At 41.2% G+C, this 14,682-nt stretch overlaps 1 protein-coding gene and 1 non-coding gene across 3 annotated transcripts in view; both read left to right on the top strand.

Moving 5' to 3' along the window:
- CKAP5 (cytoskeleton associated protein 5) overlaps positions 1-14,682 on the top strand; it is a 54,298-nt gene that overhangs the window by 33,772 nt on the left and 5,844 nt on the right. For both annotated transcript variants that reach the window (XM_005236355.4, XM_055793845.1), the window contains 16 exons: positions 120-314; positions 965-1,097; positions 1,890-1,978; positions 3,189-3,314; positions 4,011-4,160; positions 4,570-4,773; positions 6,160-6,295; positions 7,089-7,282; positions 9,135-9,307; positions 10,441-10,614; positions 11,054-11,174; positions 11,863-12,042; positions 12,527-12,714; positions 12,860-12,935; positions 13,722-13,910; positions 14,013-14,150. In XM_005236355.4, the coding sequence (XP_005236412.2) occupies positions 120-314; positions 965-1,097; positions 1,890-1,978; positions 3,189-3,314; positions 4,011-4,160; positions 4,570-4,773; positions 6,160-6,295; positions 7,089-7,282; positions 9,135-9,307; positions 10,441-10,614; positions 11,054-11,174; positions 11,863-12,042; positions 12,527-12,714; positions 12,860-12,935; positions 13,722-13,910; positions 14,013-14,150 (2,466 nt within the window). The remainder of the gene's footprint in view (positions 1-119; positions 315-964; positions 1,098-1,889; positions 1,979-3,188; positions 3,315-4,010; positions 4,161-4,569; positions 4,774-6,159; positions 6,296-7,088; positions 7,283-9,134; positions 9,308-10,440; positions 10,615-11,053; positions 11,175-11,862; positions 12,043-12,526; positions 12,715-12,859; positions 12,936-13,721; positions 13,911-14,012; positions 14,151-14,682) is intronic.
- LOC114011858 (small nucleolar RNA SNORD67) lies at positions 11,224-11,334 on the top strand. Its single transcript, XR_003553977.2, has one exon. It is a non-coding gene; the product is annotated as a small nucleolar RNA SNORD67 (small nucleolar RNA).

The raw sequence follows: 14,682 nt of genomic DNA, 5'->3' as shown, positions 1-14,682 counted from the left end.
TGGTGGGGTTTTTTCCTACCTGCGTAGTGGTATGTGAAGGACTACTATTCAGTTTCTTGTGGCCTGACACAGCACTATGAGCACTTCTTCAAAAACTTGTATTTTAAACTTTCTTTCAGCTTCTTGGTTGGCTGGCTGAGAAGCTGCCAACCCTCCGTTCTGTTCCTTCTGATCTGCTCTTATGTGTGCCTCACCTGTACTCCTGCCTTGAAGATCGAAATGGGGATGTGCGTAAAAAAGCACAGGATGCCCTGCCATTCTTTATGATGCATCTTGGCTTTGAAAAGATGGCAAAAGCTACCAGCAAGCTGAAGGTATTTCTGTTCCTAAGAATAAGTAATGTGACCTTGAATGAGTGGATATTAACAAGTCACATTCACAATCTCGTGATATGCTGTCTTGAGTCATTTAAGTTTGTCTGCATTGAATGTTCTCAGAGGGGCTGGAAATAGTATCAGGAGGCTGTGATTTAGAGCTCTCTGCTTCAGAAGGACTGCTGTCACCACAGGTTTATTGCTCTGGGAGCTTGACACTCATTCACTCTGCTTTTCTTCTGAAGAAATCTACCTGCACGTAGTTTCCATACCGGTTGCTGTCTGGCTGTATGCCTTTGAACACGTGCTTTAATATGACTTCTAGCAATTTGGTGTATCTTATGGACCCTTTGAGTGCTGAATCTCTATTAAGGCACTTCGTTAATGTCAGAGGACTACTCACTCAGAACAGATTGCTGGCTCACTTGTTTCCTATAGGTCTTGCAGAAGAAGCTTAATGCGAAAGTGGTTTATTTCAGAACAGAAATAGCTGAAAATATTGATGACTTGAGATAAATGTCCTGAAAGATGCTAAATGGATTAGCTTGTTTCAAACTACTGTAACTTTCCTCATGTGTGGCACGTATTAGTAATGACTATCACTAGTCTTTCCAAATTTATAAAATACTTTTCCTTCTTCTGTTCTGTAGCCAACTTCCAAAGACCAGGTACTGGCCATGCTTGAGAAAGCCAAAGTTAACATGCCAGCCAAACCAGCCCCTGCTAAACAATCTTCCAGAGTGGTAGGGGGAGCAGCTTCAGCCAAATTCCAACCTGCATCAGGTAACCTCTCATGTTCTGGGAAATGACTGAGGAAAGGGTAGGTTTTGAAACTTCTTGACATGCCAGAGGAAGAAATATACTTAGCAGGGTGTGAGGAATTCAGCATAGTTACTGTTACAGATGGCTGTGTCATCTAGTGAGTTCTGTTTGTGGTTCAGGTCTGACTTGAAGTTGAGTCAACTTCCAGTGTAGGAGGGTTTTTCCTTTCCACATGACCATCTGTCAGCTGCTCTTTGAAAATAGCTACTTGGTGTTGAAGCTAACACCCATGGACTGGAGAGGGGTGGGTTTTTTGGTAATAATAATCTGATTTGAACCTAATATAATTTTTTTTTCTTCTCACGTTTAATTTTTTTCTGGGCTATTTCCTCAGTATAATTTACTGTGGGGCTACTACAATGCTTGTGCTGATACAAAAGAGAGGGTAATGGGTTTAGGGGACAAGTGATTTGAAGAAGCAGTCCTGTCTTATCTGTCTGCTGGTGCTAGCTTGTCTAGAGCTGTAGTTGCACCTAGTTTGAGCAGGCATTAGTTTGCACAGTATACATGTGTATACATTTTTCAGTTGTTGTGATAATGACAAATTTGCTAATGTTTATGACCTTAATTATGAAAACTTCGTATGCTAACATAGACTTTAAGGAACTTATTTTATGAGTCTAAAATCCTCAGACCTCTGTGTGATAAGCATATTTTATTCATGAACAGTTTTTCTTCTGTCCTAAGAATGGAAAACTGTACTAACCTAAAATGGGCTTGTTGGTAGTTTGAAATGGTCTATTGTTTCTCCAGTGCTTGCTGAAGATTTGGGGTCCAATACCATGGAATCCAAGCCTGATCCTAAAAAAGCCAAAGTAGGTGGAGCCTCCTCTAAAGCTAAGGTATGTTGGTTTGTTTTGTATAAAATGAGTTCTGTGAAGTTAATAGGTGTAGTTCGTTAATGCATTATTGGTAGTACAGCCCTTGCTAGGGACTGCTTTTACTGAGAATCTTTATGCTTGTCTGAGTTCTGAAATGACAGGTGTACCCATATCACTTACTTAATCACTACTTTTGTCATTACCTATTTAATTACTAAGGCCTGTGTTGTCAAAGATGAAGTCTTGTGAGCTGCTCAGGATGTTCTAAATCTGCTTGGCTTCCTTGATTTCGTGCTGTTGAGAATTCATTCTTACCATTGCAGTTCCAAGGTTATACTTTGAATGGTAATTTTGAACCCATGTATCAAGAAATTAATCTCTCCTTTACAGTATGAAGGGCAAAATGTTCTCAGTCACAAGTGCAAAAAGAGAATAAAGATGCTCTAAGTGCATAATAATCCAAACTGATTACATCTGAATTTGTGGTTAGATTTTTTCGATTGATTTGTGTTACAGTATGTTTTTTGCTGATAACTTTCAAGTCTGTCCGATGTGTATAACCAGAAGAAAACCCCAAATTGTTCTACAGTCCCAGTGCCTCCATTGTCTAAAGTAGCACTGTAACAAGAATGTTTGATGTGGGTTCAGATTCATGGCAGGAATGAATGGAACAAACCTTGAAGGATTTGCCGAAGTCAGTGTATTCTTCTGTCAAAACTCTGAATCTTGAGTTAATGCCTTTGCTGTGAAAGCATTCAAAGGTTTAGAATGGTAACTCTTAGACGTAAGTAGCTGTCTAACAATAACAATAAAGCCTTTTCTGTGGCTTATTTACAGCAGTCAGGTGTTAATAGCGCTATGTCCAAGGGCAATACCAACCTGTCCAAAGGTAACACAAGCCTCAGCAAAGGCAGTACCAGTGTGACAAAGAGCAAATCTATCAAACGGGTACCACGTTGGATTTTAGTAGGGATGTGTGTGGGTGACTAGCACACTGGTTGAGAGTGGTGTCTTACTTCACAGGGTACTGCTGTGCACACTGTCATGGGTATTGCTTCCACAGCAGCAGAGCACATACTTTTAAAATTCTAATCAACGTCATTCTTCCAGCTTTTCTCTGGCTGTTGTACACATAGGCAGCATGAGGTTGGCTGGTATCTGATGCTTGCAGTTGCTGGGACTGAGGCATATACGCGTCTTGTGTTGCCTGTTAACATCTTGCTTTTTTCAGGGTGTACAGGGGAAGAAAGTGCTCAGCAAGCCTAATCTGAAGGAAGATGATGATAAATCAGGTCCTATTTTTATCATAGTCCCAAATGGGAAAGAACAGAGGATGAAGGATGAGAAAGGTCTGAAGGTGAGAAACGTCTGTATGTATTCACAAGTTTTGAAGGAGTGTCATTTGTATGCATTCTTTTGTTTAACTTGGAATTAAACAACATGCTATGGCATGGAAGTGCTAGTCTCTGTCTATCCCTTGGATTTATTATCTGGTTCTACAGTTGACTTCCACAGGCTGATATCTGGTTTGCTGTGGTGGTATTCTTCCAATTTACAAATTTTGTGCCTTTGTATACTCTGGTAAAAGCCAAAGGCCTTTTTACAACTTCCAAGAGATGGTCTTCAGTTGTGAAGTATCATCAAGGCCTCACTGAAAACAGTTGACTAATTTCAGAGTTCTAAGATCCGTTGTATTTAAGACACTTATATTGAACAGCCTGCTTATGAAGCTTGTCTTTTGTAGGGAAATTCTATTGCTTGAAACATGCATGTTAGTTGTAACTTGCTAGTAAATAGGCCTACCTATAGCTTAGAAACGACCGCTTCAAATGATAATAATTAAGATGGTGGCCTAAAGATAACCACTCCACTTAAAGAAAATTGTTCATGTAAGCCAAGGGGAGCAAACACCACTGAATTTTTCCCATTACTTGTTAATAATGAGAAGACTTTGAAGACAGATTTTAAACCAGAATGAAGAGATGCAGTCTGTAAATTGTATTAGGAAGAAAAGATATTGCTTGCTTTGAGTTCCAAATGCTGCCTTTTACAGGTGTTGAAGTGGAATTTCACTACTCCCCGTGATGAATATATTGAGCAGCTAAAAACTCAGATGTCCAGTTGTGTGGCCAAATGGCTGCAGGATGAGATGTTTCATGCAGACTTTCAGCACCACAACAAAGCATTGGCTGTTATGATTGAGGTGAGTTTGGATCTGTGGTAGTAGGTGACATTGTAGAGAATTCTTCTCTGCTATGAATGGTTTTGCTTGCATTGAAATAGAATAGGAATTTTCTGAAGAGTCAGGGGTCATTGTTCTGTGAAGTTGAAACCTTAACATATATATAGAAATAATTTTCAGAGGAATTATGAAGTTGGATGTTAATGTTGTTGGGAGAAGGGAAGATTTCCTCACCGGAGACTTCTCTTAGAATTTTGGGAAACTGTATAAGTTAAAAGTGAGTACCTATGATTCTAAGAATCAACCAATAAATGTAGACCATCTTACCAAGCATAACTTTCCCTTATAATCTGTTCTTTTCTTGAACAGTGTGTTTTCGTTTTGCACAACCTCCTTTATTTTATTTTATTTTTTTATTTTTTTCTTCAAGCACTTGGAGAGTGAAAAAGATGGAGTCATCAGCTGTCTGGATCTGATCTTAAAATGGCTTACCCTGCGGTTCTTTGATACAAACACAAGTGTTTTAATGAAAGCACTTGAGTACCTCAAATTGCTTTTCAGTTTGCTGAGTCAAGAAGAGTATCACCTTACTGAAAACGAAGCTTCCTCTTTCATCCCATATCTTATCCTAAAGGTACAGTTCATTGTACGGAAACTAGCCTTAATTTTCACAAAGAATATAGCCAGATACTATGAAACGCTTTAATATGTTCATTCCAAATATACTGTGAATGCTGTTAAATCCAGTGGGTGACTGATCGTGAGTGGTGTTCCCCAGGACTCCATACTGGGGTCAGTTGTATATAATATCTCTATCAGTGGTCTGGATGAGGGGAATCAAGTAAGTTTGCAGATAACTCCAAGGTGATGGGCAGTATTGATCTGCTGGAGGGTGTGAAGGGCTCTGCAGAGGGATCTGGACAGGCTCGATCGATGGGCTGAGGCCAGCTGTATGAGGGGCAGCATGGCTCAGTGCAGGGTCCTGCATGTGGGATACAACAACCCCACACAGTGCTACAGGCTTGGGGCAGAGCGGCTGGAAAGCTGCCTGGGGGGAAAGGACCTGGGGGGTGGTTGACAGCTGGGTGAACATGAGCTGGCAGCGTGCCCGGGTGGCCCAGGAGGCCAGCAGTGCCCTGGCTGGTGTCCCACGCGGCGTGGCCAGCGGGGCCGGGGCAGTGCCCGTCCCCCTGCGCTCGGCACGGGTGAGGCCGCCCCTCGAGCCCTGGGCTCAGCTCTGGGCCCCTCACGGCCAGAGGGACACTGAGGGGCTGGAGCGTGTCCAGAGCCGGGCGGGGGCTGGGGGGGCTCAGCCTGGAGAGGAGGGGGCTGGGGGGGGCTGGCTGCTCCCTGCAGCTGCCTGAAAGGAGGTTGTAGCAAGATGGGGTTTGGCCTCTTCTCCAAGGTAGAAAGCAATAGGACAGGGGTCCTCAAACTTTTTAACCAGGGGGCCGGCGCGCGGATGAAATGGCAGGCAGTCATCTGCGGCTGCTTGGTTTCCCCCCCAACCCCCAGCCGGGGGAGTTCTGTAAATACCGGGTGCTGGATTGAGGACCCTGGGGGGCTGTATCTGGCCCGTGGGCTGTAGTTTGAGGACCCCTGCAACAAGACTAGAGGAAATGGCTTCATGTTGCACTGGGGAAGTTTAGATTGGGTAAGAGGGACAATTCCTTCACAGGAAGGGTGGTCAGGCACTGGGCCAGGCTGCCCAGGGAGGCGGTGGAATCCCCATCCCTGGAGAAGATGCGTAAATGTAGCACCTGGGGACATGGCGCACTTATTAGCGTTAGGTGAGCCACTGGACTTGATGATCTTAAAGGTCTTTTCCAACCTAAATGATTCTGTGATCTATATTGCATATTTGCCTTTAAAATCCATTTACCAGAAAGGATTTTGCATTGACAATAATTCTGGCTTTCCTAATTTTTTTAGACTGATCTTACAGTATCATGAGAATGTTTAAAATATTCTGTATGTCTTTCCGTTGTTGTTTTGTTTTTTTTAAAACCTTTTCCACTAGGTAGGAGAACCAAAAGATGTCATCCGTAAGGATGTACGTGCCATTCTGAATAGGATGTGTCTCATCTATCCAGCCAGCAAGATGTTCACTTTTGTCATGGAGGGGACAAAATCCAAAAACTCAAAACAGCGTGCAGGTGGGAAATGGCATGATGAACTGAGCGATTACAAAGTACTTGAAATTGGTTTGGGTTGCATCTTGAAAAATCCAGCGTAATAACATTTGGTGGATTGTGAGATTTACCCCTGTATAGCATTTAATGCAAATGCTTAAGTGTTTAAAGGATCGTATTTTAAAGCAGTATCATCTTGTGTTTTATTGTCTTCCAAAGACAAGCAATCTATTAATTTGCAATCAGATTATGAGTTTCCCTTGAGTAGGCTTGTAGTCTCATTGAAAACAGTGCTGGGGAGAACAGTAACAGGGCTATTATCCAAGAGACAAAGAGAATTGGTCAAGAGTTTGGAAATAAATGTCTCTACACTGTACGTCTATCTCAACTTTATTATAGAAATTAGTTGTGGCGTGGTGTTTGTAGTTCAAACTACTCCCTAATCACCTTGAAAATATCTTATCCTGATACAGCCAGAGTGTTGAATGATGTATGTAATACAGCATTGCAAGCTCTCAACTGTCTAAACTACTTAGATGTGAAGTTAACTGTAACATTGCTCATATGTGGTAATGGGAAATATTTGAAGGGTATAGGGATGACTGACAGCTTTTAGATGCTATCTGCATGAAGTATTCTGAACCTGTAGTTTACTATTCTATCCCATCTATCACCTGGTGTATATCAATCATCGGTATAGTGATTGACACTTCTCTGCAGTGAATGTTCAAGGTGTGCAAGCAACGCAGAAAACTGGGAGGGCTCTCTTGCCAGCAGCTTTAAACCCGAATGTGTACGTGTCATTTTCTTCCTTTAGAATGCCTGGAAGAGCTTGGATGTCTGGTTGAATCCTATGGCATGAATGTATGCCAGCCAACTCCAGGGAAAGCCTTAAAAGAAATGGCAACTCATATTGGTGATAGGGACAATACTGTGCGCAATGCTGCCCTGAACACCATTGTGACTGTCTACAATGTTCATGGCGACCAAGTGTTCAAGCTCATTGGAAATGTGAGTGTAAAAGGAAATAAGATTATTTTTTTTAACTCCCCCACCCCCCCCAAATCCTTACACTGTTGTAGGGGATTAACACTGTAGTGCGTGTGATTGGTCACGGTACACCTTGCTGTTGGCATCAAGAGCATTTTGTAATGTTGGAAATAACTTGCTATGCCATAGATACTCTAAAAGTTAGTTGGTTAATTCCTGATTGTGGGGTATATAACCTGGGTGTTCATGAATGAAAAACTAAACTGGAAGAAATGAGTAAAAACCAGACTTTCATGGCAATTAAATTGTTTATAAAGAGTAACTTGCTCTTATAATCGACTGTACAAGTAACATTTGTGACTCAGGATGGTATTTGGGTAACTTATTTGGCTGAGAAAGGCTAGTTGTTGGGGCTCCATGGAATACTCTTGGCTTTTTTTTTAATGCCCATCTCCATGCACTGCTTTGCAGCTGAAGTCTGGTTCACTTTGTTGTATTGCATTTAGTGCTGAAGGTCTCTGTCAGTATGTTGTTGCTTTGTATTGCTGCTGTTTTGTTCTCTGGAAATCATACTTAGCAGTGTCATCTAAAATGCAGTAAAAGTTAAAGGTGGCAGAAGTTGGCTTCTAGTCTCCAGCAGTGGAAAGGTAGTTTGCTGTGTTGTCTACAATTATTGTGCATAACCATTAAGTATACTGAATTCTTACTTGAATCGAGAGCTGTTAGGCTGTTTTTTCATGTTCTGTTCTCTGAACTTGTGGTCTTGGTAATGTTTCTAGCAGCGCTTAAACCGATTGGAATATGATGGATATGTTAATGCCTTTATGAATTTTGCGTTGTGTTATATGTCATCATGCATATGCTGCATAAAAAGCTATTGAATTGGTATTTTAAGGAGTGTGATGAACAGGGAAGCAAGGCTGCCTTTATTTTTCTTTTATTTTTTTTCCTTCCCCTTCTTTTCCAGCTTCCTGAATGTTGAAATTTAATGTGACTCTTATTTTCTCTGGTAATCATCTCCATGAGAATTAATGTTGCGTTCTCGTTAGCATTTTAGATGCCCATCTTATTGGAAGTATTGTTCAGTGCAATCTGCTGCTGTGTTGCCTAGTCCATTTGCTTTTGGATTTTCAAGGTTAAATAGAACTGTAGCACCTGAACCATTCAGTTTCTTCTAATCATGGCTTTCTGAGCTTTGGTATGCTCCATCTAGTCCCAAAACATGATTTTTCAGGAAGGTTTCCAAATCATAGGGGTACTGTAGAGTACTTCCCACACAACTGTCATGGCTACTTCTGCTCAAATATAGTTCCTGGTTATGTTCACTGCTGTAGGAAAGCAGATGAATATGATTCTTTTCACTGCCATGACTTGGAGTGTTGGGTTGGCTTACCCTGAGTTCAGGTTCAGCTGTGAGTACACTGAAGGGGTCAGCTGTTAGAAGGACTCTGGCTTCTGTGGCAGCATCCTTACTGTTAAAACATTGCCTGGGCTCCTAGTAGGGGCTATGGAAAGGTAGGGGGTGGGGATTTTTTGTTTGGTTGGGGTTTTTGCAGCAATGCAAGCAACACATGGGAACATGTGATCGTAGCATAGTTTGAATTCAAGTTTACTTGTTTCTTGGAAATAATGTGGGCTAGAAATAGCTGTAGTCAGTATTACAGCTTGTCAGTATGGGTTAATTAGCTCCTGAAGGAGCCACGTGGCAGTCCAGAGTGGCCCTATTAGTTTGCTGCTAGACGGTGGTACTGACAGCTCCTACCCTTGGTATTGAGGAACTTTGGTCTGCAGTAATAAGTAGTATACCTCCTGTAGGTGACCAAGATTTCTAAAATCCATACAACTCATTGAGTGAAAGCATTGTGTGTTACAGCTTTCTGAGAAAGACATGAGTATGCTGGAGGAAAGAATAAAACGGTCGGCCAAGAGACCGTCTGCTGCTCCAGTGAGGCAGGCAGAGGAGAAACCTCAGCGTACTCAAAACATCAGTGCTAACGCTAGCATGCTGCGGAAGGGACCGGCTGAGGACATGTCCTCCAAACTCAAGTATGTAATGATACATTATGGTCTGTAGCCTGCTTAATGTATGTGCTAATATCATGTCTGGCAATGTTGTTTTAGTTTCTATCATCATCTTTGCATGTTGTAAAAATTGGCCGAATAATGTAAAACAAAATGTCTGAAACTTTTTTTTGTCTTGTCTGTCTTGAAATCTCTCTAAATGGTCTTGTGCCTTTTTTCACTGCTTCTCCATGGACAGAATTATGTATCGCACTTATAGGATGTAAGTACTGCCCACTAACTCCTTGGTAGCAAGGCTCTTGTATCTTTCAATTTCTATCCTAGTCATCCCTTCCTGGGAGTGACAGGTTTATCATGGCCAGTTCTAGGTTATTTACAGGTCTCTGACTTAAAGAAAAGAAACGAAAAATATAGGTTTCTGCCAAGGCGACAATAGATCACACTGCAGGGGGACATGGCACTTCCATGTTAAACAACTGTTAGAAATATTGGGAGAACTTCCTATGTGTTACACTACACTTGGTGTTGATTGGACCCTGTTCTTAACTTGTAAGGGCAGACATATAGCGCAGAACTGGATGAGCACGTGTGAATTCTAGAGCCTGGGCCAACAGTACCAGCAACAAAAAGCTCAAAACTGTATTCCTTGCCACCTGCTCATTATCTTGGAATAAAAGTCCCTGTTGAGAACTACGTATTACAACATTTCCTTGAAAAATCTTAATACGCAGCACAAGTCATGTGGGATGCTAGGAGTCCTAGGTTCAGATGAGCTTGCAAGGTTGCTATGCACTTATGCATCAATTAAAAAACAAAAAAGGAAAAAAAAAAAAGCCCCCTCAATGTTACATTCCATTAATACCACTTAAACTGTGCTAAGCATCTCTCAGAATGAACCAGTACGTACCTAACACAGATGGAGGGGGTCTGGTGGTGGGTTTATAAGAAAAACTAGGAAGGCAAGTAATTAGCAGCTGCTTTTCTGACCTACAAAAGCTTGTTTCACTAATGGCTAGGGGAGAGGCAAAGGGGATTATTAGAACTTCATAATCCATGCTATTCTATTATGAGAGCTCTAGGGCTACCAGTGGATGCTAGTGCTAGTGCTCTTTCCTGTTGCATAGATATAACAAAGACCTCTCTCCTGGTTTCTATAGCCAAAATCGCAACATGAGCAGTCACTCGGAGACAACACATGCAGTTCCACGGGAATTTCAGCTGGATCTTGATGAAATTGAAAATGACAACAGTACTGTCAGATGTGAGATGCCAGCACTTGTACAGCACAAACTAGATGACATCTTTGAGCCTGTCTTGATTCCTGAGCCCAAGTGAGTCTAGTTTTAACCCCTAAGTGAAACCAGCAGGGCTACTCAAACTGCTTTGAGAAGCTGAATTGACCATGCTAGTGTCTACATTCAGACTTGTTTAAATGAGAAGATAGTGTCTGCTAATTGGAAGAGAGATTTCAAAGTAATGGTTTGTTGTACTGTTCTGGAATCTGGAGAGGAGTTACTTCTAATGAAAAACCTGAGTTTTGCTTAGGTGGTTTTATAATAGAAGGATCTTGAGTTCGTAAATGCATCACCAGCATCTTTACAAGTAGTGCAACAGACGTGTTGAAAGGAATGATTCCTTCCTTGAGTATTCTCGGTGACAAATGAAATCCTTTTCCCTTGTCTCTAAACCTTCATTGAAATATAGCAGTTCAGTGTAATTTAGAGCTATCTTTTCAAAGAGTAACAAATGTCGTTTTCTTCAACTGTTTAGAATCCGTGCTGTGTCCCCACACTTTGATGACATGCACAGTAACACAGCTTCTACCATCAACTTTGTCATTTCCCAAGTAGCCAGTGGTGATATAAATACAAGCGTCCAGGCTCTGGCACAGGTAAGCCAATTAAGGTGGCAGCTAATCACACTGCACTAAACTATTTGTTTGCGAGGGTGATGAGTTGCACTGTGGTGGAGCAATCATGTCGGGTGACGTGGACTCTGCTCAGGATCTCCCTGGTGACAAAACTAAGTGCACAGGGGCCATCTGACTCGCTTTAGCAATCGAAATTCCACTTGAATTATTTAGAATAATAAACTCCACACAGAAGCGCTAAGGGGAAAAAAAGTGTGTGTTTTTGGTTTTTGTCAAATAGCTGTGCTGTAAGTTTGAAAAAGCCAGTGAGACATAACTTTTAAATGTAAATTCAAAAATCTTCAGCAAAAGAATTGTCATGCCTCGTAGGTTTTACATGTTTCTAGGTTGGCTTTAACTACTTAGAAGTATTTTATCCAGAAGATTTCATGAAGCTGTTAATTCTAGTATCCGTGATGTGGTATTTCATGTTTTGTGATTTTGTGTACAGGATAGGCTTGCAGTTCTCTTAAAAGATCGATAATTGGTTATATTGGGGTTAGCAATAGAAGTCTGTGGCTTCTGATTTCAAGTGAAAGCTTAGAGTACAAGTGCCTTGCCAAATGGACTGGTCAGGACAAGACCTTTCCTGTGGGAAAGTTTTAAATGAGTTGTTTTTACTGTTTGCATTATGTTGACTTAACTTGGATGTTTTGTTCTTAAATCTTAGATTGATGAGGTTCTCAGACAGGAAGACAAAGCAGAAGCTATGTCTGGCCACATTGACCAATTCCTAATCGCTACATTTATGCAGCTTCGGCTAATCTACAATACACACATGGCAGATGAGAAGCTAGACAAAGATGAGATAGTCAAACTTTACAGCTGTATTATTGGGAGCATGATCTCGGTAAGGATTTGACCTAAAAGTTAAGGTGAAGAGCAGGTAATTTTTGTGCAGAAATTGCAGGAGAACGGAATGTCTGTCCTGTACCTAGGTTAGCTTGCTATTGAGTCTTACTTACAAAAGTTTGTTGCTAATGGTCTGTTCAGTGTGCCTCTTGAGAGGGACTGGGGAGGCGAAGAAAGTCTCTTTATTGCTTCTACAGAATACAGCCACTTTAACACTTTTGCTAAGCTCTGTTTTAGTATTCCTTACCTTTTGAGTGCTGAGTTGGCAGCCTAAGTATTTTCCAAAGTCACCCAATAGAAATAATTTCCTTCCTATTTGAATTTTTATTGTTTAATGTTGGGGGGAGTGTGTGGGGGGGGAATGTCAGATGGTTTGACAGTGTTTTCTAGAGAAATCCCTGTGGTAAAGCATTGTGCGCGGGAAAACTGTTTTCGATTTGTAGCCGTTTCGATAGTACTGTAATACTGTTTTCGATTTGTAGCTATTTCAGATAGAGAGTCTGGCTCGAGAGGCCTCCACTGGTGTGCTGAAGGACCTGATGCACGGTCTTATTACATTAATGCTGGATTCTCGGGTTGAAGACCTTGAGGAGGGTGAGCAGGTCATCCGATCAGTCAACCTCTTGGTAGTGAAAGTTCTGGAAAAGTCTGACCAGACCAACATCTTGAGGTATAGAATAAAAATTGTGCAGTTGCTGCTTCTCTTCTGTTCTTGTGTGTTCCTCAACAGCTGAGTTTTAATTATTCTGTAAGCAAAGAATGATGCCTGTAGAATCCATTTGTTTGAGTAATGATTATAAAATTATTCCTTCTAGTGCTCTGCTTGTTTTGCTCCAAGACAGTCTGCTAGCAACAGCCAGCTCTCCTAAGTTTTCAGAACTTGTCATGAAGGTGAGCCTGTAGTAGAAGTTTTGAACTCGCTTGTTTATCTGAAACAACTTAGCTGAAAGAACATATATATTAATATATCAGTGACCGTAAGGTGAAAGATTTCTTATAATTCTTTCAATAATAATCTTATAATTATATGTTACATGTAGTGACTTTCATGTATGTTAGGAGGGAGCCTAACACCTGCTAATAGTTTAGAGGCTTGTGTATACTAGTACAGACTCTATATAGTAGTGTGCAGTCACCTCTGGGCTTACTTGCTTAGGCGCAGCACCGTGCTGTAGATTCAAACAATCCCTGGCTGGAGCTGGCTTGTGTTTTGTCATCCCTAAGGACAGAGTGAACATGCAAATGTCTGTATTTGAAGCATGTGTGTGTTCTTTTTTTATAATATGACAGCCTTTTGTAACTGGCATGATTTAAAGACTACTTGGACATTCTTAATGGGGCTAAACTAAAGAACTTGGGCTATGTGTGGGCGTACACATAACTTATGTGTTATCTGCTGGAATTCCTTCATGCGAAACATTTGGTCTCCTGTTACTGGTAGAGAAGTCAGCACTACTTTTATGCATCAGCTCTAAAGGAGGATCTGGATACGTTACAGCTAGTTAGAGAGAAAAAGTATGTACCAGTGCAAATATAGCTTGAGCAGACAGGTATGGTGCGTGTCTGTATGTGGTAGCAGAGTGAAATGGTTCGAGGATAGTTTTGCATAATTTCACTTTATGTAATTAAATGCTTCTTCCCTGAGTTGAGTTGCTTTAAGTCAGCCTCTTGTTCCAGTGTCTCTGGAGAATGGTGCGTCTTCTTCCAGAAACCATTAATAGCATCAATCTGGATCGTATTCTGTTGGATATCCACATTTTCATGAAAGTCTTCCCCAAAGAGAAGCTGAAGCAGTGCAAGAGTGAGTTTCCTATAAGGACACTGAAGACTCTTCTTCACACCCTGTGCAAGCTGAAAGGCCCCAAGGTCAGAGCAGCCACTAGTCACATACTTTTTAAATTGGATGTTCATTCAGTCTCTAAAGCTTTTCCTTTTTAAAAAAAAATGTTCCCTTTTTCCTTCTGTTAGATCTTAGACCATTTAACAATGATAGACAACAAAAATGAATCTGAGCTGGAGGCTCACCTGTGCAGGGTAATGAAACACTCCATGGACCAGACTGGAAACAAAGCTGATAAGGATACAGAAAAAGGGGCTTCTCGCATAGTAAGTAATGTAAATGTGTTAGTAGGGAGAGGGAATGTAAGGCTGTTTATTTAAGGAACAAGCTCAATTTTGTGATTGTGGAATACGAAGTAGTAATTGCCTTTCCAGCATGCAACTAAACTAATATTGGAAATATTCTTTTAGTTTCACTTCTATTTATGGCTGTTATGGGAACTTGCAGTTCCCGTAACAGCGGAAACAGTATTTCTGTTACCACCTGAATATTCTGTGCCTGTCCTAGGATGAAATATTCTGCAGGACATTCAGGCGTGCAACATAGGTTTTATACTGCCTGATCCTGCATTTGACCTACTAAAAGTTACCCATACCCAGAACGGGTTTTAAACACTGACTTCTCAGGAAGGGTCCTACAAGCTTATTCTTGTTCTGTGTAAACAGTGGCAATGTAAAACCCCTAATTGCTTCAAGGTTTTATTCATCCTGAAAGCTCAGTATCCAGCTAGCGGATCTTGAGGACATTGTGGGTTTGACTAGCTTCCCGTCATTTTTATTCACTTTGGGTTTGATGTCT

Source organism: Falco peregrinus, chromosome 1, assembly GCF_023634155.1.
Source record: "Falco peregrinus isolate bFalPer1 chromosome 1, bFalPer1.pri, whole genome shotgun sequence".
Classification (NCBI taxonomy): Eukaryota; Metazoa; Chordata; class Aves; order Falconiformes; family Falconidae; genus Falco; species Falco peregrinus.
Note: the sequence above shows the minus strand (reverse complement) of the source record. Positions and strands in the feature narration are given on the sequence as shown.